The sequence below is a fragment of the Pollicipes pollicipes genome, unplaced genomic scaffold (genome assembly GCF_011947565.3).
Source record: "Pollicipes pollicipes isolate AB1234 unplaced genomic scaffold, Ppol_2.1 Scaffold_4219;HRSCAF=4965_pilon_pilon_pilon, whole genome shotgun sequence".
In the NCBI taxonomy this organism is placed as follows: domain Eukaryota; kingdom Metazoa; phylum Arthropoda; class Thecostraca; order Pollicipedomorpha; family Pollicipedidae; genus Pollicipes; species Pollicipes pollicipes.
In genome coordinates this window covers 5,014,539-5,041,763 of record NW_023596448.1, presented here as the reverse complement: position 1 = coordinate 5,041,763, position 27,225 = coordinate 5,014,539, and the positions used below count along the sequence as shown (strand labels likewise).

General features: G+C 69.0%; 1 protein-coding gene across 1 annotated transcript in view; it reads right to left on the bottom strand.

The window, feature by feature from the left end:
* Nucleotides 1-27,225, bottom strand: part of LOC119095706 (patronin) — a 51,222-nt gene that overhangs the window by 10,693 nt on the left and 13,304 nt on the right. Inside the window, exons 2-13 of the mRNA XM_037218561.1 lie at nt 17,906-18,004; nt 14,628-14,843; nt 9,778-9,993; nt 8,593-8,837; nt 8,153-8,267; nt 7,651-7,738; nt 7,196-7,294; nt 4,997-5,134; nt 3,935-4,034; nt 2,377-3,374; nt 1,856-2,022; nt 226-341 (exon numbers count right to left, since the gene is read on the bottom strand). Of these exons, the coding sequence (XP_037074456.1) occupies nt 226-341; nt 1,856-2,022; nt 2,377-3,374; nt 3,935-4,034; nt 4,997-5,134; nt 7,196-7,294; nt 7,651-7,738; nt 8,153-8,267; nt 8,593-8,837; nt 9,778-9,993; nt 14,628-14,843; nt 17,906-18,004 (2,597 nt within the window). The remainder of the gene's footprint in view (nt 1-225; nt 342-1,855; nt 2,023-2,376; nt 3,375-3,934; nt 4,035-4,996; nt 5,135-7,195; nt 7,295-7,650; nt 7,739-8,152; nt 8,268-8,592; nt 8,838-9,777; nt 9,994-14,627; nt 14,844-17,905; nt 18,005-27,225) is intronic.

Sequence of the window (27,225 nt, the reverse complement as noted above, 5' to 3'; positions counted from 1 at the left end):
GCGCGGAGCGGCACCGGGCGAACCCCCCTCCCCTCTCTCAAACACGGGAGACAAGCTCCAACGCCGCCGACCAGCGGCCCCCGACACACAGAAGACACGGCCAGATCGGGCGGCCAGACGAGCTCTGCCGCCGCCGACCAGCGGCCCCCGAACACAGGAGACACGGCCAGACCCGGCAGCCAGACGGGCTCCGCCGCCGCCGGCCAGACGAGCTCTTGCTCTCACCTGTGCAGCGAGCTGGTATATTGGTCGTAGTCCATGTTGTCGAGGTCCGGACTGCCGGCGGCGTCGGGCACCCGAGACCACTTGTCCTTCATGTGGCTCAGATTCTGACTCATCTCCTGCCGGACAGCGCGTGCACGTCGTCATGGTGCGGCCGCCTGACGCCGGCGCCAGAGCCCGCCTCCGTGCCCGCACCGGCAGCCTCTCGCCGCTGTCCATGGCCGGACTGTACGCCGGTCCGCGACGTCCAAACGTCGCTCCCATCTGAGACAGCCAGCCAGCGATGCGGCACAACCAAACAGCTGACTTCAACAGTGCCGTCGACGCTCCGGTGCCGGAGCGACCCCGGCCCGGCAGTCGCGTCCGACCCGCACACCTGCTGCCGCCCGAGCGGCGGCCTCTCGCGCGCAGCTCAGCACTGAACGGACGGGCGGCGGAGCGGACGCCGCGGCTGCCGCGCTTCTGACGCGGCGCTGGACCGCGCGCGGCGGCTGCAGCCCACGCGGCTGCCACGGCGGCATGCTGGCACACGTCAGGCACGACCACACCGAGGGGGAAGGGTGGGAACGCCGCGTGTGGAGACACCACTGAGCCGGCCGGCCAGGCCGACCCGGCTCCGGTGCGGCCTAAACACGCCAGCCTGTTACGGTGGTCCTCCGTCCAGCGACACAGGTGCCCCGGACGCAGTCAGCCGCCGCTGGCGGATGCCTATCTAACCACAGGGTGCTACTGGTGCAGCCTACTGGGCGTCAAACTCAGAGGGGCCGTGCTGCCATGCGGGACAAGATCACGCACACGAGGCGACACAGAGCGGCGACTACACAGCTGCAGCGCAGCGGCTGCCAGCAGCGGCCAGCCGCCGCAGCTGCCGCGCCGGAGGGCAACAGGCACACCATGCAGTCGGGCCTGGCTACGGGACGCGCAGACGGCGGGCCGCGCAGGGGCGTCACCTGCAGGCTGGCCGGCCGGCACTCCACACTGTCCAGCAGCGGCTCGGCGGCGGCGGCCGGCGCCGCGTCGCCGCCCTCACTGCCCGACGCCGAGGTGGCGCTGCTGCTGGCGCCCCCACCGCCGCCGCCGCCGCGGAATTTGCTCTGCACGCGCGCCGACACCGTCACCCAACGACACAGTGACAAGGGGCCCACGCACCCCCAATGCCGTCACCAGGCCATCCCCAATACCGTCACCAGGCCACCCCTAATACCGTCCCCAATACCGTCCCAGGCCACCCCTAATACCGTCACCAGGCCACCCCTCATACCGTCCCAATACCGTCACCAGGCCGCCCCTAATACCGTCCCCAATACCGTCACCAGGCCACCCCCAATACCGTCACCAGGCGACCCCTAATACCGTCACCAGGCCACCCCCAATACCGTCACCAGGCCACCCCTAATACCGGCACCAGGCCACACCCAATACCGTCACCAGGTCACCCCCAATACCGCCACCAGGCCTCCATGCGCCCACAAACCCCGCCACACCTTCACCAGGTCTCTCCCAATACCGCCACCAGATCACCTCTCGACAACATCAAGACACAAACGGTGGCTATGGCGGTGGCCGGCACCGGCCGCCGCCGCCAAACCGGCCGCGCGCCGCGTGTCCCCGACTATCGCCGTGCGTCGCTCACCTGTCCCATGGCCTGCAGGAACGCCTGCTTGCCCACCGTCTGCTTCTGGCGGCTCATGGCCGACTCCATGCGCCGCTTCTCCTTCTCGATGTTGCGCCGCTTCTCCTCGAGGCGCAGTTTGATGCTGTGCAGCTCTGAGGCCATCACGTCCGGCTCGGGGGCGCCCTCTGCCGGGCCGAGCAGCGGGCGTCACAGAGCGCGCCGGCAGCCGCGGGCGGAGCCGGCGGTGGCAGACAGACGGCGCCGGCGGTAGCCTACACCGGGCACCGCGGTCACCACAGCCTTGCACCAGCCTACGCTGCCCACTGCGTTCACCTCCACAACCTTACTCCACCACTGACTGGCTTTCCCAATTTCAAGAGTGTACGACTACAACACGACGTCGCCGGCACGACACCCACGCCTACCGGTCGGCAGCCGGCTGGGGACGCGCGGCCAGAGTCCCCCCTTCCCACCCCTCCCCCGGCAGTCTGCGGTGAGCGTGCCCGGCTGCCCTCCCCTCCCCTCGCGCCGCCACTCACCCGAGGCCGGGAGGCCGGGCCGCTGGCTCTGCTGCTGCTGCACCCAGCTGGTGGTGGCGGCGCCGGCCGCCGAGCCGTTGCTGCGCGCCGGCGCCGCCTTGCCGCGGTCCTCCTTCTCGTGCTGCATGTACACGATGTTGATGCCGCCGGCGTTGTCGCGCGGCTGCACCTTGGACAGCTCGGCGAAGCTGGTCGGCTTCTGCTCGTCGTTGTTGTCGAACATGATGACCAGGTTGCCCTTGGAGGGTGAGTCGCCGCGCGCCTCGCGCTCCAGGGCGTCCAGCACGCGGTTGTCGATGTCGACGCCGCCGTCGTCGGCGTCGCGTCCGATGGGCCGGAAGCCGTCGGCGGGCTCGTCGCCGCCGCGCCGGCCGGTCGGCTTGAAGTGCTCCTTGATAGTGCTCTCCTGGAAGAGATTGCGACTGGGCGGACGCGTCAGCTCCTGCCGGCTGTCGCTGCGCGTCTCGTACAGGCTCTGGCGGCTGGCGCTGCGCGACAGCGCCCGCTCCTGCTCCACGTCCTGGAAGGGGTCGCGGTCGCCGAAGCTGATGGTGCTCTCCTTGAGCAGGTCGCGGTGCGTGCTGCTCTCGCGCCGGCCGCGGTGCACCACCGGCTGCTTGTCCGGGTTGCGGCCCAGCATGTGCAGGTTGTCCTGGCTGCCGCCGAAGTTCTCCACGGTCAGCTGAGACTCCTCCGAGAACGAGTTACGCCGCGAAAGTCGGCCGCCGCCGCCGCCGCGCCCGCTCGGCGACGGCTTGCCGGCCGGCTGGTGGCGCTCGAGGTCGCCGCACTCGGAGACGGCGCCGCGCCGCTCCTCGCCGCGCTCCTCCCACTTGGTGTCGCGGTTGAGCCGCTCCTTGAGGCGGCGCGGCGCCGCCGGCTCGTCCGAGTGCACCGACGACGGCGGGCTCTGCGAGCGGCGCTGGTGCGCCAGCCGCGACAGCGTCAGCGGGCCGGCCGCGCGCTGCACCACGAACTCGCTCTCCTCCGAGTTGGACCTGCAACCAGCCGGCGGCCGCCCCGTCAGCCGACCGACCGACCGAGCGACGCGGCGGGCGGCGCCGGCGCCATCCGCCAGCGCGCTGCACCTGCCGCCACTCCGGGACACCCTCAGGCCAGGCGGCAGACAGGCCGACTCGATGTAACCGCACAGGCTGCTAAGTACGACTGATGCATAAAGGCACATTTGCGCAGTGCTTGTTTCAGTTATGCATCAACATCACCCCCTTTGCTAATCCTGGACGCTTCTCAGTTCTTCCTGTGACAAGATATACCACGTACTTCGTTTGCAGCCTATAACATGCTAACTCTACAATGTGTCATTACACAAAACTCGTTGTCGCTTCACCTGCCTAAGAGTCCACGTCCCCACATGTTTGAAATCCCTTGTCTGGGCCGTTTGCCTATAAGGAAACGTAGCACACCGGCACAGAGCCTGGCACGAGCTGTTGACGAGATCGAGCGAAACGGCTTGTGACAGGCGTGCCGGGGGCAGAGGCCGGCCGGCCAGCCGGGACAGCCGGAGCGGCGGCGGCTCCGGCCGGCTCCGGACGCTTACCTGTCGTCGTCGCGGTAGACGGAGCGGTCGTCGCCGGGGTAGACGGAGCGGGGCCGCCGCGAGCCGCCGCTCGGTGCCGACGGACTCTCCCGTCCCGCTGCTGTCGACACGCGGCCGGCGCCCGTCACACACACACGCACACCCAGACAGAGGGCGAGAGCGCGGCTCGGACGGGAGGGAGGCCGAGATGAGGCGGCGGAGCCGCAGTCTCTCGAAATGGGCCGGGGAGCTCGGAGCGCTGCCCGCCCGCGGAGCAACGGGGCGCCCGGACCCAAACGACCTCCAGCCACGGGACAGTTCCAGTTATGTGCACCGGTGTCAGAATGCAAACATACATACATAACACACATGCATACGCATCACACATACTACATTTTAGCCCTATTAGCCCGTGACTATTAATTCATGGCTTCACAATTAATAACGAATGCATTCAATATGGCGTGTGCATCACGGAAGCTATGAGATGCACATAAAGGAAGAACTTGCGTGCATTGGAGTTCTGTACAGGTCGTCATGCAAGTTTTATGAGCAAGAATGCAATTACATTGTCACATAATACGGAAGGGGGGAGGGGGGTCATCATAGCTGCTATTCGGGTGTCAAAATCAATCAACTCGTTCAACCCGCTTTCTGCTAACAGCATTTGCTGTAACCTAGAATCAAATCAAATGATGCTGAAACAAACGCATACAAACGCCACAACGGTGAAATTAACTGTAACACCAGCAAATGCAAACAAAGCACGCAGCCACACAAACGGACACGAAACTGCAAATTGACATACAACGGTACTCGTAGTTGATGCATGTCTACGAAATCCATGTCAAGAAATCTTCAGACGCCATACAATCCCACCAGTAACAGAGTTCTACCCAAAACACAGCCCGCAAACAAACAAAACTGCATGCCACAGGCGAAAACCGCCCAAATGCCACAGTAAAAAACCAGGCCACAACAAGCGTCGGCCCGGTGATGCCATCTGTCGGCGGCTCCAGGAGTCAGCGTCTCAGGCCGTGCCGGGTTGCGGAGCCACAGAGCTAGGCGGCCGCGCCCTCCTACCGTCGGCCAGATGGTGGAAGCACTGCTGCTCGAACGGCAGGTGGCCGGGCCGCGAGCAGTAGTGGCACCGCTCGGTGGCCGGGTGCGAACAGCGCCACCACCAGTCCGGGTACAGCGACGCCCAGGCGCAGCACCCACCTTCGGTCGGCCCAGCGGCGTCCGTTTACCAACGCCCACTGACACACACGCGCGCCTCACACCGCATCCGCCTCAGCACGCTCCGCGCAGCGCCGCGGCACACCGGGTTGTCATCAAAACACCGGTCACGTGGTGACGTCACTGGACACGCACGGCCCAACCGAGGTCGGGGAGGAGAGGGCGGTGACGTCAGCAGTCTGGATGGGCGTGCCCTGTCGCCGTCGTCGTGTCCGGTTTGCCACGCATGTGTCACCCGAGTCCAGGCCGGCGTGTCTGCCCCGTGCGGAGGCGTCGCCCAGGCCGGCCCCACCCCGCCGTGGCGTCACATGTGTCCCGCCTCGGCGCCACCCACCACCTGGGACCAGCTTCGCTGGTACGAGCGCAGCCGCCCATCGGCACCACCGAAACCCAACCGGTGCGCTGCGCCTCGTCTTATCGACAATGCGTGGAGTGTGCAAAGATGCAGACGGGGTGACAATGCTGTGCAAAGGGGAGCCAATGTTTAGTGCATAAATGATCCGCAAGCAGTTGCCAGAACCGAGACCGCGCCAGTGCGCAGACGTAGGCCGACTGTTTCATAAACATCTCCCGGCATGTCTCCGAGGCCGCCTGCCAAAAGCTCCCGTCCGTCGTGGAGCACTGCACCGGCAACTGTCTCCTGTAAAGCGACGTCTGCCTCCCTGGCCGGAGCTCTACCACTCTTAGCCCTGGACGCCGAGGTCTACGAGAAGACAGGATCGACACTGCTTGGAAAACGAGCAGCGGCCGATAGCGCTCCGCCGTGCGGCGACAGCAGTGGAGCTGATCTGCCAGCGTCACAGACCGGCCACGGCCGACACGAGCGCCAGCGGACGTCAGGACAACGGCCTGGGACCGACCGGCCGGACGTCGGCGGGCCGGTGGGGGCGGTGTCGGCATACGTACGGGCGTGCGTCGGCGGGGGGCGCGGCCGGCCTCCGTCTCCGTCTCCGTCTCCGTCTCGATGTCGGTGTCGGTCGGAAGGCGTCACACACAGTCTCGCGCGTCGGTGGTCGGGGTAGGCGGATACAAGTGCTGGTGCTGGTGTGTCAGGTCGGGGGTCGAGGTCGGGGTCGGGGTCGGGGTCGGGGTCAGGGTCGGGGTCGGGGGTCGGGGTCGGGGTCAGGATCAGGATCAGGATCAGGATCAGGATCAGGATCAGGATCAGGATCAGGATCAGGATCAGGATCAGGATCAGGATCAGGATCAGGGTCAGGGTCAGGATCAGGATCAGGATCAGGGTGGTCAGGTCAGGGACGGGTCCTGGTCTGGGTGAGGACGTGGATCAGGGTCGGGTCTTGGTCTGGGTCTGGGTCGGGGTCAGTCCAGGAGTTGGTTAGTCAAGGTTAGTGACAAGCCCTCTGCGCCAACAGACCTGCAGACACAGACACAGGACCGGCTGCCAGAGACTGGACCGCCCGCGATCAGAGACTGGACCGCCCGCGCCCGGCCACAAACCAAGCCCGCGATGGCAGCCCAGACTGGGACCGATGCATTTATTCACACGCGCTGTGCATTTATTTAACCACCCGTGAATACCATCGCCAAATTGATGCAGTGTTATGATGGCCCAAAATAGCATGGAACTTTTCTATAGATATGATTCATGGGTCTATTATAGCCTCTATGTTACCCAGACACCCCTGCCATTCCACAAAGAACATAACTTCAGGAGATATAAAGCATCCTCCGACACCCTACGCCGTTTGAGTTAGCACGATGAAAATCCTGACAAATCACCTACCCAGAGTCACGTAGTGCTCACAATAACGCTTATGAACGCACCCGGGTTCCGCTGTAGAGGTGGTGAAACTATCCGTCAACTCCTCAGAATGGGACCAGCAACAGTGTAAAAGAGAAGAAAATTAGGCTTTACCCGAGGCCAACCTCCAAACCGGGCGCCAAAATACACTCCCCAGAAGAAAACTATAAAGGACAGCAAGACGGAGCACTTTATGATACGGCAGCCTCGCCGTTGACTTTTCATCCATTGTATGCACTAATGACAATGCTTTGCAAGGAGTCCGGGCGTGTCTAGCATACCTTCAAACATGCTGAAGCGCTGCCTCCCTCTCTCGGCCGAGCGCGAGCCTCTACTTCTCCGCATGACAACAGATGGCTCTGAGTGCGGGTATTTCCCTCCTGCATGCCACCGGTCAGGGGCGTTAGTAGGGGTGCAGTGACAGCGGCAGGGCAGGGCGGGGCGGGGAGCGGCGCCGCACCTCCACCACCGGTTAGTCAAGCGTGCGCCTCGGGCCGCCGCGGGGCCACCGAGTGCGGCGGGGAGGGGGCGCCACCAGCGTCACGACCGGCGCGGCGCCTCCGCCCACACGGACGCGTCCAGCCGCGCAGACAGACAGACAGACAGACAGACAGACAGACAGCCAGAGAGGGAGACAGAGAAGGAGGTCAAGAGGCGGCGGGCCTGAGGCCGGCCGCGGGAGGTCGGCGCAGCGGACAGAAGACGGCCGCGCACCGGCGGCGGCGCGGCGACTGACCTGAGAAGCTGCTCGCCTGGCTGGCTGAGCCGCGCAGGTCAGGCTGAGAGCGCCGCGGACTGCCGCCCAGGCCGCCCTGGCGGCGCATCTGGCCGGCCCGGGGTCAAGTCAGGTCAGCACCGGCGCTCGGCGCGCTCCACACAGCGCAGCTCGGCCGGGAGACGGCCGCTGGCCCGGCAGCACGCACAGCACTTAAACCATTCAAAGCTACACAGCTATGTTTCACGGAGACATCTCTCCCTTTCGTTCGCGCCAAAGAGACACCTTAAAGGTGGTGGAAAAACACCTAAATAAAGGTGGAAAGACCACCTTAAAGACCATTAGGTGGTGGACAGGTCACATAAAAAGTGTCAGTGTAATGCAAACAGTATCAGAGCGAACAGAGCATGGTCACTTCTAGAAGGCACTTTGAGACAATTTACAAGCATATTACTGGCTGAAGTAAGCTTTGGGAGCAGCATTGACTGCACCGAACGTGGCCGGCGCGCGATGGTGAACGCACCTCCTCTATCACCCTCTCCTTGCCCATGACGGGCTGTCTGACACATTTGGCCGGGTTGATCTCGAACAGGTAGAAGAGGTCGGCTAGCAGCACCAGCAGGTTCTGTTTCACCGAGCTGACGACCAGAAGAGCGCCGGTCACGGTACGGCCCGGGTGGCCTCCAGATCGCGTCACTCGAACGCCTCGGCGGCCTCGTCACCACCACGGCCACAGCGTCTGGCGCTCGCCTCTGGCCGGCGCCGGGCAGCGGTACAACAGCATCAACAACGGGCGCAGTCGCAAGCGCCGACGGCCGCCATCACAAGCGAGGCCGCTGATCAGACGCCTCTCCATGTCTGAGCCAATGCGTGCATTTCGCGTGCAACGTCTGCCCGCTTCGAGCAGGCCCCACACCGCTGTCCGGCGCCGCGCACGCCGGCGGCCAGCGGCGGCCGACCCACCTGTGCATGTACAGGATGTCCTCGAGCGTGAGGAAGTGCGGGTTATAGGGCAGCGCGTCGTGGCAGAACTTCTCGAGCAGCTGCAGGTTGTAGAGGCTGTCGGCGATGCGCGGCGGGTCGGAGAAGGCCACCTCCGGCCAGGAGAGCTCGTCCGGGCAGTAGAGCGCCACCAGGCCGGCCAGGCACGTGCCGTCCGACAGGTCCGACATGTCCTGCTGCAGCGGGAAGCTCGGCACGCCGCCCTCCTGTCGGCCGACACCGGCCGCGTCAGGCGGCTCACCCGGCCAGCCGGACCGCACGAGCCGGCCAACACAATAGCAGGAGTGGGGCAGACAAGCGCTAACACTCAACGGCGCCAGCCCAGCCGCCGCTCCCCTCATGGCGCGCTCCACCAGCGGCGGTCTCCGTGCCGCCGGCGGCGCCGAGCCGCGGTGCGTGCCTGCGTGGCGCCGGCGAGGCCTCTCCCGAACAGGCGGCCCCGCCACCGGTCTGACCAGGCGCCGGCGGCGCCGGCGGCCGCAGCAGGCGCTGACCGGAGCCGTCCCCAGCTGACGGTCGCCAGGGGTCGCCAGGGGTCGCCAGGGGTCGCCACGGCCCGACCGGAGCCGCTCCAGTTTCGGCTGGGGTCGCGGCGGCGAGCGGCCGACCTCCGGGTCAGCCCGCCGTGACCCCGCCCCGACCCCGCGCACCACTAACGGCGCCGGCAGTACGGACCGCCGTCCGCAGAGATGGCCGGCGGGCCGCCGCCGAACAACGGGACGGAAACAGGCCCCGGCGTCGGCGGCGTGGTGGGAGTGTGGCGGAACATTCAGCTGCTGCCCCGGGGCTGGCCCAGTACGGTGCTGCTGCCCCTTTGCGGACGTTTCAGCACGCGCCGTTCAAAATCTCAAAGCTGCAGTGCCACACAATATACGCGTATATTGTGTGGCACGATACACGCTCATCTTTTATACTTTGGGACACCCGCAAGGTGTCCATCAAGCTTCGCAAAACACGTTTCATACGACATCAGGTCCCTACGACCCTGGGGTTTCATGGTTACGTTCACGGCTACCCTGGTGCTGGCACAAGATCGGGCCCCAATAACAACGTCGTCCGATTGGTCAGACCGGTCGCCAGCAAGCGCCGCCCCGTCCCAGCACTGAGCCGCGGCCGGCCTAACCGCCGGCCTGACCCGCCACTGACCTCCGGCTGGGCGCGACACTCGGCGGCGATCTGCAGCCGCAGCCGAGCGCACGCCTTGTTGATCCAGAGCAGGAGCGCCTCCTCCTGGTCGGCGGGCAGCTCGGTGGAGGCCTGCAGCTGGGTGAAGCGGCGCACCACGCCCACCACCCGCTCGGCTGTGATCACCTCGCGGATGTAGAGCGCCATGATCGCCTCCATCACGGCCATGTGCGCGCTCTGTCGACACACGGGCCGCAGGTCAGGTCAGGTCAGCACAGCTGTAGGGCAGGGCAGGGCAGGGCAGGGCAGGGCAGGGCAGGGCAGGGCAGGGAAGGGGCAAGGCAAGGCAAGGCAAGGCAAGGCAAGGCAAGGCAAGGCAAGGCAAGGCAAGGCAAGGCAAGGCAAGGCAACCCAAGGCAAGGCAAGGCAACCCAAGGCAGGGCCGGGCAGGGCGGCACGGCTTCAGGTCTGTACACTGCAGGCCGTTTGGAGATCACACCCGGCGATCGCCGTGGAGCGGAAGTCCATATAGGTAGGGAGATGCGACGAGGCTCGGTCAACAGGCGGCTAGGTGCACAGGGGTCAGACGTAGGTCACGCGTGGGTCAGACGAATGTCAATGTCATTCAGCGCCGCCGACAGCACGTGTTCCTAGACACCAGCGATAGGCTCGCACCTGGGGAATCCAACGTCAAACAACCGCAGCAGCCTCTCCCCCCCCCCCCCCAATGACACACCTCTCACCCGGGCCGGACCAGGCGGGCACCGGTGGCGCCCCGACGGCCCGGCCAGCCTCGGAGGAGGGTCCGCCCTGCCCTGGCGAGCTCGGCGCCGCGGGTGCAGGCGCGAGCCCCAGTCGGCGTCCGGTGCCCCCGCACCAGGACACCCGGCGGAGCCGAGCACGCCTGCCGTTCGGGCCGAGCGCACCATCAGCCCATCTCCATTCTCCTCCTTCCCTCTACCTTCAGTATCAGCTGGCGGACACGGACGCGGAAAACACGCCTCAATGGAATAGGCTTTCCCGTAGAGGCCGTACACGTCAGGCATGAAAGCATAGAACAAAGACCCCGCGCCGCACCTGATTCACCAATAATCGCGAGCGCATCGATGGAGAGGAGAGATGGCCCGGCTCCTGCGGCCGCCGCCGCCACCACCAGAGTGCAGCGCCTTTCCGGTCACAGAGAGATCCGCGGCCGCCCACCGCCTGAGTATCCGATGGTCTGGGCCGCTGGCCACCACACCATCCATCCATGGGCGGCTCGGACCGCGGCGCCGCCGGGCAGCGCCAGCCAGCATGGCCGTCATCCGAGCAAAGCAAGGCCGTCATCCGAGCAGCCAAGCCGTCACCCCAGCAGTCAGGCCGTCATCCGAGCAGCCAAGCCGTCGTCCGAGCAATGCCAGCCAGCCAGGTCGTCATCCGAGTAGCCAGGTCGCCATCCGAGCAGCCAGGCTGTCACCCCAGCAGCCAGGCCGTCACCCCAGCAGTCAGGCCGTCATCCGAGCAACGTCAGCCAGTCAGGCCGTCACCCCTGCGGTCAGGCCGTCATCCGAGCAACCAGGCCGTCATCCCAGCAGTCAGGCCGTCATCCGAGCAACGCCAGCCAGCCAGGTCGCCATCCGAGCAGCCAGATATCATCACACCGAATGACCCGTCCGGCCGACCGTCAACCGGTCCAGGCGCCGACGGGCCACTCGACAGCGGACAGCCAGAGGCCGACCGTCAACCGGTCCAGGCGCCGACGGGCCACTCGACAGCGGACAGCCAGAGGGCGACCGCGGCGGTCTGCCGCTCCTGGGCCAGCAGCGCGTCACTTCCGGGCGCTGGCGCCAGGTGAGGCGAGGCGAGGGGAGGGGAGGGGAGGGGGGCTGAGGTCACCTCAGATGACAGTCAGGACGACGACAGGGGGCGGGGAGGGGACAGGGCAGACGACACGGCAGCTGAGCCTGCAACCGACGGCAGGCATCCGAAACGCACCATCTCAAACGGGCCAAGGAACGACCTTGTCGGTACGATCATATTGTTCTTTGGTGATCCTGTGCTGACAGGCTGCGAGCCAAGAACGATGAAAAGACGGACTCGTCCCTATCTAGACTCCCACGCCCACACGCCATGTTTGCTGTTCCATTGAGCATATGAAGAAGGCAGGGGCAGAAACGCAGGGTCTCTCGTGGATTTTTCGACAACAGTGATAACAAAGCGATGTGAAACCCAAGCGGCGCTCGCTGTCGCCGCCCAAACACAGCGCTTCAACCTCTACCGATTCGAGAGTGAGACGCCACTCAGGACCGCCGACGCTCCGCAGGCGCCGAGACCGGCCGGCGAGGGGGTGGCCGAGGCGGCCGGGGCCCGGCGGCGAACGGCCCGGCGCTTCGGTAGCGGCACCATCGTGCCGCGGGCCGGTCGGGGGGCCGAGACCGCCGGCCGGGCCCCGACACCCCGCGCCGCACCACGCCGGCCGCTGATGACACAGCTGCCGCCGGCGCGCACCACTCACCCGCGGCTAACTTTAGAGCGCCGAGTCAACAGAGCCGGCCGACACGCGATGGAGCCCGAGCGGACGCGCGGTGACTGGCCTCACCCGCTGCCGCGCCTCCCTCCTCCCACCTCCGCCACCACGTGTGGCCGCTCTCCCGCGCTCGCCGGCGGTGCTGGCCGCACGTGGCGGACAGCGGCCCCGGTCGCTCGTGCTCCGCGGCCGTCAGCCGGAGCAGGGCTTCTCCAGACCGGCCGGCCATCATCAGCCGCACCACCGTCTCACCAGCCGCGCAGAGCTTCTCACATCTACCCACGGGCCGGCCTCCGACTGTGCGGACTGTACGTGCCACGCATGCAAATCGCACCCGAGAGCCCACTAGAGCCAGCTGCGACCTGGAATGTCCACGCGCCGACGCATCACAAGTCCACGCTGAGCGTGGAAAGCCATTCTGCCGCCGGTCTGAACCAGAAGACAACAAAGCACCCAGATCGCACATTCGGCACCAATGAAGTGTCATTTGAACGGTACAAGCACATTTCGTCCTGCCTCTAAGGTAAGCTACGCCGCTAAATGTACTTGTTCGGGCTTGCTGGTCATTACAATTAGCCGTCACCGAAGCCTGCGTCCGCCCTGCCGCGAAGGGCCGTCCAGTGACGGCTGGGCGGTGCCCCCGCCCGACCGTGGCCATATGGGGGCGGGCGCCTGGGCGGGAGTGTCGCCGAGGCGCCGCCCTGAACAGGTGGCCCGGCTGGCGGCGGCGTCAGGGTGACACGCCGCAGCCGGAACTCCCCCCCCCCCTACCCCCAGCGGCCGTGCACAGCGTGCTCACAGTGTACACACCGCGAGGAGCGAACAGCTGCTGACATGGCCGGCCGCTCAGAGGTGTCGGGGATGTCATGAGCTTCGATCGGACGGCACCAGAGGCGCCCCACACCGACTGCTACTCACACAGGACAGACGGTGTAACGATCTGCAGGTCGAGGTCGGGTCGGACAGCCCTGCATCGCCCCTGACCGGGTCGGATAGCCCTGCATCGCCCCTGACCGGGTCGGACAGCCCTGCACCGCCCTTGACCGGGCCAGACAGCTCTGCATCACCACTGACCGAGTCGGACAGCCCTGCACCGCCCCGACCGGGCCGGACAGTCCTGAGCGCCGTATCTCTCTCCGGCGTGCATTTGCAAGCTGTGTCCGCGGCCTCGAATGTGGGCGGCGCACGGAGCCCGGCACCGCACACACGTCACGGCGGGAGACAGCGCGGCGGGCGCCGCCCTGCCCGCAGCGGCCGCGGCAGAGGCCGGCACCGGGCGCCGGGCGACAGCGGCCCGGGGGCACCGGGTGGTGCGGGGGTCGCCTGCCGCGGCCCGGAGCCGGCCGTGACGCGGGTGGACCGCAGCACGGCCAGGGGCGCCGGGCCGCGCGGCGGCGCCTGCCGCGGCCCGGAGCCAGCCGTGACGCGCGTGGGCCGCAGCACGGCCCGGGGCGCCGGGTGGTGCGGCGGCGCCTGCCGCGGCCCGGAGCCGGCCGTGACGCGGGTGGGCCACAGCCGGGGCCGGAAGCGAGCTCCGGACGCGCCGCCGGCTGACCGCGCCGCCCACCAGCTGACGAGACCGCCGCTGGCCCGCTAACGGCCTGAGTCACACACACCGCCGTGATGACAGGCCGGCTGGCAACAGCCGCCTAAACGCAGGGCACCGGCCACGCCCGGTGACGTCACAGGTGACGTCACCAGCGCACGCCCGGGAGCCGGTACGGATACCGAGTGCACGACTAGCGCGGCGCGGTGACGAGTCCGGGGCCCGACGGAGCGCGCCGGTCCGACACGGTGCTTGCCCACACAGGCGGCGCGTGGGGTGACGCACCGTCTACGAGAAAGCGGCGGCGCGTGCGCGGCTGCCCGCGCCAACCGGAGAAGGCATGTACTCCACTTTCGCTGGCCGCCATACGTTGTGGCCACGTCGCCAGCAGCGCCGCTAGTCCGCCGGGCCGGGCCGGGCCGGGCCGGGCCGGCGGAGGAGGCCGGCCGAGCCTCTCGCACAGCCGCTCGCCCAAACAGCGTACCGCGCGCGACAGGGCGAGGCTGGCGTCTCGACGGCCCGGCGGCGGCAGCGGCGGCGGCGGCGGTCTGCTCTGGCCGGCCGCGATCCGCCGTCGCCGGGTGGACTCACCGCCTCCCCGGCAACACGTGACGGCACAGCGCAAACAGCGACGACAGATGAGCGCCATTTATGGACGCTGCAACAAGCTCGTACCCATCCTCCTGGGGATCGCCAGCATTCGAGCGACACATACACTCCACATCAGCATTCCGTCCTGCATTAGCACATCACATTCCCGTGCTGCGGCGGAGGCGCCGCCGTCGGCGGTGTTACGCGCGCCCGGCGGCCAGCACTGACCATTTTGATGGGTCCCGTCTGGATGAGCACCGTCTCGGTGAGCGCCACGTCGCTCGGCTCGGCCACGTACACGCCCTTCCTGGCCAGCGCCTGGATGATGCCCCAGTGCGACAGGTTGTGGTAGTTGGGGTCGGCGTAGATGTTGGCCAGGCAGGAGCAGTAGAGCTCGGCGCTGGCCAGTGCGTGCACGATCTGTGGCTTGAGTCGCTCGCCGCCCTGCAACACACGTCACAGCAGCCGACCGTCACGGCCCCTGCCAACCCTGCAACACACGCCAGAGCGGCCGACCGTCACGGCCCCTGCCAACCCTGCAACACACGCCACAGCAGCCGACCGTCACGGCCCCTGCCAACCCTGCAACACACGCCAGAGCAGCCGACCGTCACGGCCCCTGCCAACCCTGCAACACACGGCACCCATACCACCACACACGGACCGGGCACAGCGGCGGCCAGAGGGTCGGCTCAGTCGGTTCAGTCGGCACGGCCCCCATCAGCCGTCGGCTCAGCCGAGCACAGGGTCAGGTCAGGCCTCACGGGAGGGCCGGCACAGCACGAGACTGGGAGAGCCGGAGCCCGAGCCCGGCGGCGCGGCGGGGCCGCACCAGGCCAGCGTCCCGCCGCTGCCGGCATGCTGCCCGGCAGCGGCGGGGAGGCAGCCGGGGCGCAAGCTCCGGCACCTCACCACCTCGTCGTAGTCGAGGCCATTGCGGCCGTGTATTTACCACGGTGAACCTGTAATCATATCATCCTCTACAGTTTACCATACTAAATTGCGTAATTACCTGCTTGCATTACCGGGCCTCAGGGTGTCTGGAGGCAACATTTAAAGCAAACCTAGCCTCACTCTACGGCCCCAGCCACTATGAGGTGGCGGTCGCCAACTCCGCACACCTCGTGCGCTCCCCTCCCCCCCTCCCGTTGCTCCCGTGCCGCCCACGCGCGAGACGAGGCGCCCGCCGGCCGCCGGCTGGGAGGCCGACAGGCCGGCCATTACACGTTTTAGCGCCGCTCCGTCGCCTCTGGCACCGCCTATGCTAAACTGCCAGCTGATTTATTCGCTGATTGGCGCTCCGACTGCGGCTGTCGTCTGACGTCACGGCTACACCACACGCGGGCGGGCCGGCCCGGTGAAAGGCGTGCTGACGGCGCAGCGCGGCGCCGAGAGCGTGAGCCGGTCTGCCCTGCCCGGATCAGCCGCAGCGTCCAGGCACGAGACGCGGCACGACGCGATGGCGCACGCGCGCGAGAGACGTACGGCTCCAGCAGGCTCCAGAGTGCAGCCGGCGGACAGACCGAGCCGCACTGGCGCTTTGTGGACACTAATGCACCTGCACGAATATGGCACACCATTCGGGGCCCAGCAAAAAGCGCAAAAAGTCCGTCGCACGTATCAGTTCCACAGACGGCTCCACAGGAGGAGCTGAACTAGGCCAGCCGCTGGCGCCATACACTATCGTAAGTGCGATCGCCGGCGAAATCGAAACCCCACCGTCAGCCGCGTGAGAGGAAACGCAGAGCGCGCTCTGTGTCGGGACCGGGCGGCCGGCGCGGCGGGCCAGCTCTCGGTGCTGGTGCGGCTGCCGACGCCCGCCGAGCCGGAGCAGAGCCCGACAGGCGCCCGCTGGGGACGCCGGCCGCTTTCCCGACCGGCATGGCCGGCGGGCCCGCTCTCACTCTCCCCGGCCGGTCAGCCGGCACAGGGGGGAGCGCGAGACGGCCGCCACAGCGCTGGTGTCAGCCCCGCACAGCAGGCCAGACGGCCGGCGGACTGACACAGCACGGGCGGACCGACACAGCACCAGCACCAGCCCTGCACAGCAGACCAGACGGCCGGGGAACTGAAACAGCGCCGGCGTCAGCCCCGCACAGCAGGCCAGACGGCCGGAGGACTGACACAGCACGGGCGGACCCACACAGCACCAGCACCAGCCCTGCACGGCAGACCAGACGGCCGGGGAACTGACACAGCGCTGGCGTCAGCCCCGCACAGCCAGACGGCCCACTGACACAGCGCCGGCTGTTGTTTCCACATGCCACTCAAAGCTGGTGGGTTGATACGGGTTACAACAGCCTCGTTCAGAGCGTGATTTACACGAGCGCGCGGTTAGCTAGTACGCCAGAGGTGATTGTTTCTGACACGTCACAGTCGACGTAACTGACGACGGCGGCCCTTGTTTACCAGCGCTTTCAAAATGCTAACATGGAGTGGCGACCGAGGCCGGTGTCGGCCCCGAGTCCCTGATGACCTTCACGCTGACCTGACACCCATCTAACCCTACGTGACACATGTGACCCTGCTTCTAGACCCACTGCGATTTGACCGTCTCTGGTCCCCAGCCTACGCGTCCCGTTTGCAGCACTGTGCGCCCAGCGCCGCGGCACGCTCTCTCTCCCACCCGACCCTGCGCCGCCCTCGCGCCGCCCACGGACGCCTCGGAGTGTCAGACGCCCCGCTGCCTGTGGCGCCGCTCCACCGACGGTCCCGCCCGGTCCCGTTTGGGCGGCCCCGCTGTCTGTGGCGCCGCTCCACCGACGGTCCCGCCCGGTCCCGTCTGGGCGGCCCCGCTGTCTGTGGCGCCCCTCCACCGACGGTCCCGCCCGGTCCCGTCTAGGCGGCCCCGCTGTCTGTGGCGCCCCTCCACCGGCGGTCCCGCCCGGTCCCGTCTGGGCGGCCCCGCTGTCTGTGGCGCCGCTCCACCGGCGGTCCCGCCCGGTCCCGTCTGGGCACTGCAGCCGACACCGCTTCACGCCCGCCCGGTACACGCACGCACTTACCACCCTCGAGGATATCAGATAAGGATATCAAGATACCTAGGACATGAAATCCATCACGTCCTATCCTCGGCACAAACTTGCCTGTCACCATGCTCAACTTCCTTTCATCGCCTGCTCCCTCGCCTTAAACACCGCGTTGTTACATATGCTATTACTACGTAAGTTTGAGCGCGCGGGCTGCTTCACTAATGTCAAGGCGTTTAGGTGAGCTGATGCCGCTTCCACTGATCACCAACACAGCCCGTGGATGCGCTGCGATCGCGTCAGTACCGCAGGGACACCACGCATGCGGTGTCGAGTCCGCCACCCACACGCCGCACGCGGCACAGAACGGGCTGCAACCCTGCGGCGGGACGCCCCGACGGCTCTGGCCGCCGCAACTCCTGTGGACCGGGCCGGTACTCACACCGCTCTGGTGACGGTGATCGTGACAGAGTGAGGGGGCGGGGGGAGGCACTCCACACAGCTCCTGGCTCGACGCCAGGCCGGGTCGGTACTCACATCGCTCTGGTCGCGGTAGTACGGGTCGCGCAGGTTACTCGGCACCTGGTAGTTGTAGGCCTTGGCCACCAGCCAGCGGACGGAGGCGCGCTGCTTGGCCTGCAACACACAACACGGCACGTCAGCTGACCGGCCCCGAGCGAAGCCGCTCCGGACGACAGCCGGCCTCGGAGACGGCGGCTCGACGGCGGGCCACGGCGGGCGTCGCCGCGGGCCCACGTGGCGTGTTCACAGAGCGGACTATGCCAGGTCACTCCCTCGAGGCCCACTATTCTTGGGTCAGTTCCACGAGGTCCACTTCTCTTGGACACCGGGGAGACAGCTGGGTAAGCGCAGGGGAGGGGCGGGGGCGGGAAGTGGGCGTTACACGCGGGCCTCACCAGCTGTCCGCGCCTGACGGCTGCCGCTCGCAGCGCCGCTCAGCTCAGGTGGACGGCCAACGGAATGCACGCCTGATAACCACGTCAGCGCGCGCTCAGCCGTCGTACAATCACGCTGATGGATCGATTGGCGCGCTGATGCCGCGGCGCCAGGCTTTTTCACGGCTCTTCGAGCTCGGAGCGCGCGGCACACACGGCTCTACGCGAGGCCACACAATGGCCAACCACGAAAAACCGAATTACGGCGACGAGCAAAAAGAGGCGGCCGCGCCAATCCAACAATGGCCCGCGCCGACGAGTCGGACCCCGGAGAGCCGGCCGGCCCGTGCGACAGACGCCGACCGTCGGACGTCCGACGCGATGATGGGACTCATCTGGCGTCACACGATGTCCGACGCCGAACCACATAAGTGTCCTACTTCTGCTTTAATCGTCTTACAAGTCTGTTGTGACAACTGCAGCTATGCAAATGAGGTAGCAAACACTAGGAGTTCCTTTCATCCACGCATCCGCTTCCATAATTGCAGCGGCGGCGGCTCCACGGCCGCTGACTCCATGGCGCACGGGGAGCCAAGCCGCACCCCGGCACAGGCAGATAATTGAAGCAGGTGTGCCGAAAGTGGGCACGGATTTATGGCGCTTGATCCCAGCACAGACAGCTTGTAATCGAGCCCGGTATTTGTGAGCACCGAGCCCCCGTGTTTCGCTGCACTGGGAGCACCCCTCGACCGGCCTGATCGCCCGCCAGGCCTGATCTTGCGCCGACGACGGCTGGCCCCGGGCGGTGCCGGCCCGGGCCGCGCGGCGTCCGTGGGCGGCGACGGCGGCGGCGGCGCCGGCCTGCGGAGGCGACACGTCGCTGCCGCCCGGCTCGGCCGGTTTCACTCCGATGGCGGGGCGCGGTGCTCCGCCCGGCGCCGCTGGCCGAGCGCGCTGTATAAGGGGCGCGGCTGGCCGGCCGGCCAGGCCGCCGCCGCCAGCACACCCCGCCGGTCGTGTTTCTCCGCTCCATCTCGGCCGACCGCCGCGCCGTCCCGCCACACGCCCGAACCGGACGCCAGCTGGCCGACGGCCGTCCAAGTGTCGATCGCCCACCGTCTGTACGGCGTGAAAACGACGGTCGCCGCCGTAGCGCACCGTCGAACCGAGCCCAGCCGCGCCGATCACACACACATGCACGCACGCACGCACGCACGCACGCACGCACGCACGCACGCACGCACGCACGCACGCACGCACGCACGCACGCACGCACGCACGCACGCACGCACGCACGCACACACACACACACACACACACACACACACACACACACACACACACACACACACACACACACACACACACACACACACACACACACACACACAGCTGCTACCGGCGCCGGCTGCGGCAGCTCCAGGAGGCGGCGCGATTTCCCACCGCCCGCGGGCGCGGCACGCGCGCGGACCGAGCGACCGGCGGCACTTTCACTGGAGATGGCCGGCCCGCATACCGGCGGCGGCGGGAGCGGCGGGAGCGGCGGGAGCTGACCGGCCGGCCGCCGGGCCCGCTGACCGGCCGGCCGCCCGCCAGCGGCCGCTCGCACCGATTGCCGCTGCCGTGGCATGGAGTGTCACCACGGTACAGGCGTGAACAGTACAGTACACGGTACAGGCAACTGTTGCCGGCCGAGTCCCTTGGGAAGCGCCCCAGGTCCCTCCCGCTAGCTGAATTGGTGGCCGGCATTCCTGTCCTGCGATTCACCCACGCGTGGCGGGTTAGGTTCGAGTCGCATTAGGCCCACCTGACCGGGGTGGCTTGCGGCATGCGGCCGCGCTAAAGGTCGGCTGACGTCAGGCAGTGGGATGGGCCGCGCCCAACATAACGACACGTAAGGCTCTCGCCGCAAATATTTTTGCCGTTGACGCGGAACTTGGTGATCGGATTGTGGGGTCAGGGCCCACGCAACAAGCGCTGCTTCACATGGGCACTGATCCTGTAAACTCAGGCAGACACTGCAAACAAGGGCCGTTTTCGTTTACACCGGCGAGTGATGCTACGTCCAGAACTCTGAGCCACAGGCACTGAGTGACCCTGACCAGTGACCCGACGGCTCGCCTCGGCGCAATGCGTGTGTGTCGACCGGAGTGCTCAGGACAGACAAGCGGGCCGCGACTGACCACAGATGTCCACCGCACAGTCATGTCTCCCCACTGTTGCAAGCGCCAGTGTGCGGAGCCAGACCGCTGGTCGGGCGCCACGTGACCTGGAGCGGAGGACACCCTGCCTCCCCGCCTCCAGCCCCCTGGCGGCAGCGCGATGGCTGACCTCTGACCTCGCCGGCCGGCACCCGCCGCGGGCGGCACGGCCCGGTCCCGGGTCGGGTCCGGCGGTACACCTCTCACGTGCCGGGCCGACCCCACGCGGCGGCCGGTGGCGGCCGGAGGACGCGCACTGGCTGGCCGGCGGCCAGACGCTGACACAGGCGGCGCGTCACACAGAATCCCCCGCACGGCCACGGCCAGACGGTCGGTGGCAGCGCCGCCGGAGCCATTAGCAGGGCGGCCAGCGGGTCAACAAACAGGGCGGGGTCGCGTCCGGCAGGACCGGACCGCGCTCTCTCCCGGGCGTCAGCTGGCGGCCGAGCCGAGCCGCCCGCGCGGCTCCCGCGTCGCCGGTGCCGGCAGCGCGGGAGGTCCGTCCGGGCGGGCCGCGCTAATGAAGGGCGCCGGCTGGTGTCGGCAGAGGCGGCGTGCGCTGACCCGCCCCCCACCCGTCCGACTTTCACCGCGTGTGTGCCGGCCACGCGGGATGGCCGACCACGGCTCGGCTGCCGCCCGGCGTCTCCGCAGGAACTCCGCCGACCGGCCGGCCGGCTGCCGGCGCCGGTCCGGAACGGTGACCCCTCGGGCCGCGGCTCGTGGCACCGAGCCGTGAGCAGGGGAGGGGCGGCGCCCGGCCGTGACGCCCCGGCGGCCAAGGTCGGCCGCGGCCGCCGCCGGCCCGCTCTCCCGGCGCCGTTTCTTTCCGGTGCCGACCACGGCTGCGACGTCCGTCGGAAATAGCGGCACACTAATTCTGGTCACGCTCTCGACGCCTGAGGTGAAGCCGGGCCAGGGCTCGGGCTCGGGCTCGGGCTCGGGCTCAGGTCCGTCTCGCCGGCGACACCAGATGGCTGCGCGGGCAGGAAACGCCAGAGCTGGAGCGCGCGCGGCTGCGGGGACCGGATCAGCAGGTGGAGGGAGCGGAGCGTCGCCGGCCGCCGCCGCCGCCGCCGCAGTCCCGTCCGGCGACCAGGGCCGGCCGTCCGGACGCGGCCGACGCCACCTCTCCGGCGCGCAGCTGGGCGGCAGGTGTCAGCCCCGGGGCCGGCTCCGCCCACAGCAGCGTCTCGGCCGCCGCCTGAGTCACGGACAATGACGGGACGCCGCCGCCGTCGCCGCCGCCGCCAATGTCAGCCCGCCATCGGCGGCGGCGCAGGGCCCAGCGATGACGCGGCCAGAGCCGCCCGTCAGCCAGGCCGCCAGCCAGACGGACGGCGACGGCCCGACGCCCGACCGGGCGGACCGTGGCGTCGGGACGGCCAGCTGCTGCGTAGGCCGGCCACTTGATTCCTAAAAAGGCCGACAAGGTCGAGCGGCCGTGCGCCGGATCGCGGCCCGGTCTGATCCGGTCTGTCCCGGTCGACCGGGGCGGGGCCCGCCACTGGCGCTGCCGAATCGCGCCGGCCGCGCGCGCACCGACAAATATGGTGTGGCCCACCAGCATCTGGCGTCACGCGAGATCTGGGCGAGCAGCGTGGCGGCGACGCAGAGGCCTAGCCTGCCGCTTGGCTCGACCGTGCCTCCGATGCCTGGCTGGTGTGGCGGTCCGGGAACGGCCAGCCGGCCGGGTCGGCGCCGGAGCGCGGCCGGGCCGCCGCCGGCCGGCGCTGGGCGGCGGGGTGCGGCGCCGCCGGCCGCCGGCCGTCACAGGTGCGTGGCTCGGCCCCGGCCCCGCTCCAGACCCACGCGGCCCGGACGCCGACGCGGCCAGTGACGTCACACGGCTCCGGCCGGCGGCAGCGGCACGAGCCTGACCGCCCGGACGGCCGCGCGGTGAGGAGAGCACTGACCGCATCATGCAGCTCGTGTTCGTGTGGCGACAGCATATCATGTCCGCACACCATAGAAGAAACGTCAGCACATCACAGCTGAACCCACAGCGGGCGGGACGCCGCTCGTTGCACATGGCCTGCACAGTCGACACGAAGGTCAAGCGGCGATTATCGGCGCGCACCTAGCGCGGCGGCGCCAACAGCAGCCAATGGCCGGGCGCCGGCCGACGCCATTCTGTCGGCGTGTTCAGGGCAGCCAGACGACTTCCGGGCGAAGCCGCCGCGCTCTGGCTCCGCACAAAGCGGGTGTACCGAGCGTGCCGTGTGAAGGGCGTGCGGAGCGCGCCGCGTATCTGGAGCGCGGCGGGCCGACCACAGCCGGCCGACAGAGCCCGGGGCGGGCCCCGCCCTCTGCGGCAGGAGGATGCCCGCCTGAGCTGGCAGGGTCGCGCACGCCATGACAGCATCGCGTGCCGCCGGTGCTCTGGGCGCCCGACACCCAGCCAGGTGGCGGCGCTGTCCGGTCGGAGCGGCGTCCGGCGCGCTGTGGCACCGGCCCCAGCCCCGGCCCGGCCGACATGAGAGCGGCAAGGTCGGCCGACCGCGCATTCCTCGCCCCCGTCCGGCCCCGCGCGCCAACCCACACGCCGCCGCGGCCCCGCATGACGTCATCCATACATAATCAGCTGGTGTGTGTGACGTCAGCGCACGCCCGGTCACGTGACGTCCATGCGTCGATGGAAGGGAGTGGGGTGGGTTGGGCTGGGCGGCGGGCGCTCCTATTGCGGCCCCGTAGAGCCGACTCCGGCAGTGTCGCGCGCCGACGGCCAGCGGTGCGTTCGCCCGGTCCCGCCGGGTCAGCGGCGGCGGCGGGTCGGCGTGTGACCGGCCGGCCGCGGTCTGGCCATCCAGCGGCGTGACCCGGCGTGACCCAGCGTCGGCCCGCTCACACGCGGTCCAACGGTCAGCGACGACCGCACCGGCTGACCTGCCGGTCGACCGGAGCGGCCGGCCCGCTGGTCGACGGCGCGGCCGGCCTGCTGGTCGACCGGAGCGGCGGCCCACTGGTCGACCGGAGCGGCCGGCTGTGGTCGACCGGAGCGGCCGGCCCGCTGGTCGACCGGAGCGGCCGGCTGCTGGTCGACCGGAGCGGCCGGCCCGCTGGTCGACCGGAGCGGCCGGCCCCGTGGTCGACCGGAGCGGCCGGCCCGCTGGTCGACCGGAGCGGCCGGCCCACTGGTCGACCGGAGCGGCCGGCCCGCTGGCCGACTGTGTCACGGCACCTCACACCCCGCGGCGGCGTCTTCGGTGCGGCGCCGCCCGCCGCGCAATAAGCTCCAGCTCCAGCGCCGGCCGGGCCGTGCTCCAACGCCGGCTGGCCGGCGCGTCCGCCGCGTCACTGCGTGCCTCGCTCCGTACCGTACACGGCTCGATCTGGCGGCGCGGCCCGAGCCGCCCAGCCCGGCCGGCCTCCGCCAGTGACGCACTCCATATATGCCGCGGCCGCCGGTCCGGTCCTGACGGCCTTGTCTGCAGGGCCGTGCACGTACGCAGGCGGGCCGGCGCGGAGCGGGCCCCAGCCGGCCGGCCTGACGACGGCGCCACCCGGAGCCGCACGCCGTCTCCTCCAGCGTGGCGGTGAGCGCATTGGTGGTGCGTGCGGAGGGATCGATCGCGGCGACACATCACGGAGACCTGGACGGAGTCGCAATGGGATGGCCGCCGCCGCCGGTGGTGAGCACCGCTCCTGCAGCCCCCTATTCCCCCCCCCCCCCCCCGAGAGGAACGGGCACCGCTGTCGGCGACGCCACGTGCCCAGCGTGTCAGCGCGGCCGTGCCCTTGATGCGCGCCAGTGACGAGCGCTCGCGCGTGCGGGGGGGAGGGGAGGGGTGGCGGGCCGCAGCTGGGGGACCAAGTGGTGCCCCGTCGTCACCGAGACGTCCGTAGACCAACAGTCCGCCGCTGCTGGGCCGCCCAGATACGAACGGATCGGTCGACGGCGACCAAGGCGCGACTTGGCACGGCTTTATCGCATGGCTCTGTCTGCCGCCAGTCAGCACAACGTACATGGCAAACGGCACTTGATACTTGAACCAGGCAGACGGCAGGTTCCGTGCCGGCCAGTCGGCGCCACGTGGCGCTTCCGACGGTCACCTTGCCACCCGGTCCAATCCCACGCCCGACGAACGCTCTCCCGCCCTCGAGCAAACATCCGGTACCGCAGACACACGCTCGACACACCGGCGGAGCCCAAAACCGCACAGTTCGATCTGCCAAACACCGGGCGGCGGCGGCGACGACGGCGCTTGAAATGGGTCCGATCGCAGCCAGTTCGAGCTCGTCTGACCGTGTGACGTCACCGTGACCTTGCGCCGTGTCCCGCCGAGAGGGGGGGGGGGCTAATGTAGGGAGCGCCAGAGGTGCGCTGCCACCCAGCCGCGCTCCTCCGCAAAACGTCCGGTAAAGGGAGGCCGGCGGCCGGCGGTCTAGCCACGGAATGCCAGGCGGGGCTGGCGGCAGTTCGGTTCCCACCATAAACACAGCCCGGGCCCGTTACGGAAGCCCCGGCCGCCGGCCGCCGGCGTGACGTCACTGGCGCTGGGCCGCGCCGACTGAGTCCCGCCCGCACACCCCAGCGCTGCTCCAGCAGCCCGGTCACGATCTCACTGCTGAGCTTGCGGGAGTGGCCGGCGGCTGCTGACGGGCCACCTCATCGCTCCGGAGCTCCGCCGCCGCCGCCGCAGCCGCCCGGTCCACAAACGCGCCGCCGCGGAGCGCGCCGCGGCCGGACGGCCGTGCCTCACCGCAGCCGGCGGCTCACCGCGTCACCTGACCCGGCTGACCCCCGACTTGACGACGACGTAGGCCGCGCCACGCCCCGGCGGCCAGCGACCCCTGACCAGCCCACACCGCACCCGACAGTGCCGAGCCAGCGCTGACCCGCGGCGGCGGCAGACGGCGGCGACCGGCCGTCGTGGGACGTGCGTAGGCCGGCCGGCAGGAGGGCGGGGCCCACCGCCGGCCCATACCGGGCCGGGAGGCTGGGCGGCGCCGCCGACACATGACAGAGCGGGCCGGCCGAGACGCCGCCGAAACACGGCCGCACGCGCCGGCCGGCGCCGCGCCCTGCCGGCCGCGGCCCGGCTCCGGCTGTCGCGGGCTGTGACGGCTCCCGCCTCCGCCGCCGTCTCCGCTCCGCTCCCCGCCGCCATCGCCTCCGCATCAGCAGCCTGTGCCGGTGGGGACGCCGCTCGGGCCAGTCCCAGGCCGGGTCGGTCGGCTCCCAGCCGGCGGCGCCCGGGGTCGACGCCGCTCCCACGGCTCGGCCGGGGTCGCCGCCGCTGCCGCCGCTGCCGCCGCTGCCGCCGCTGCCGCCGCGCCGGCGCCGTTAGCGCCCCGGGCTGGCAGCAGACCACAGACGCGCCGACAAGCGGCACCGGTACGCACGGACGGCAGATACCGGGCCCGGCCGAGCCGGACCGACGCAGAGCTCAGAGTCGCCGGCCAGGTGGCTGGCACCGGCCGGCTAGCCGAGAGCATGACAAAACAAACGGAGACCACAGCCGGCCGCCTGGCCTCCAGCTGCGTAACGGCCCAACACCGAGTGAACGGATCAGCTCACACAGCCAGCTGATTCCTCTATTCAGGTGCCGCGCTGCTGGCGGCGGCTGGGTCGTTACGCCACATCGGACAGAAGTGAGATGAGCGCGCCAACACCGCCACGCGCGGCGCCCAGGGCCAGTCAGGGACACCGTTGGGAGCGGGCGCCTCTGAGGGCGCCGATACACCGCATGACGTGACCCCCTCCGACGGCGGCGACGAACAGCGTCTAGACTAGCCCCAGGTCAGTCCGACCGACCCAGGCAAACGGAGGCCACACTGGCCACAATGTGCAGGGACTACTCTGATATCAGAATGCTAAACAGTTTAGTGTTAGGACGGCACCGAGCCCAGCGGCTATGCGGCCATGCATTGCCCGACTCCCCCAGCGCGCGGCACAGCCGTCACGAGACTGATTCGGTCCACGGGACCGCCTCACCACGTGTCCGGAGCATTGCGAGCACGCCACGCTCCGACGCCTCAGTCGTACTCATCAGACATGCGGCAGCACAGCATACATGGCGGCTGTACAGCGGTCGGTGGGTCCGGGGGCCGGGGGGTCGGGGGGCCGAGGAGTCGGGGGGGTCGGGGGGGGTCGATGGGTCGGCGGGTCGGCGGGTCGGGGGTCGGTGGGTCGGTGGGTCGGGGGGGGTCGGTGGGTCGGTGGGTCGGTTGGTCGGCGGGTCGGCGGGTCTGCGGGTCGGTGGGCCGGCGGGTCGGGGGGGGGCCGGCGGGTCGGGGGGTTGGTAGGGGGGGAGGAGGGTCAGGGGGTCGGGGGGTCGGGGGGTCTACGGGTCTGCGGGGCGGCGATCGGCGCCGGGCCGCCCGGTACGTACCAAGTCCCACTCCTGCTCGGAGCGCTCCCGGATCACCAGGCCCGGCTCGCCGTTGTCGCGCTGCACCATGGCGCCCGGTAGCAGCCGCCGGCCGCCTGGCACACCTCTATCCCAACGCGCGGGGCGCCGATCGCCAGCGCTGAGAGCGGACGGCGGCGTCCGTCAGCAGAGCCGGGCAGCCGACCCCCCGGCGCGCCGTGGCCTCACCAGGCCACACCAGCACCGGCGCCGCCGTCGGCCTCAATTGGTCCAGTTGCTCGGCCGAGCAGAGCGCCGCGCCCGCCGCTCCGGGCTCGCTCGTGCGACCCGCGGGTCAGGCGACGGCCGCCCGGCGCGTGCTGGAAAGGCGGCAGCAGCGGCGGATGGGCCGACCGCGTCCAGCCGCCGGGAAGGTCGAGTTGCGCGAGTCCAGTTCGCCACACCAC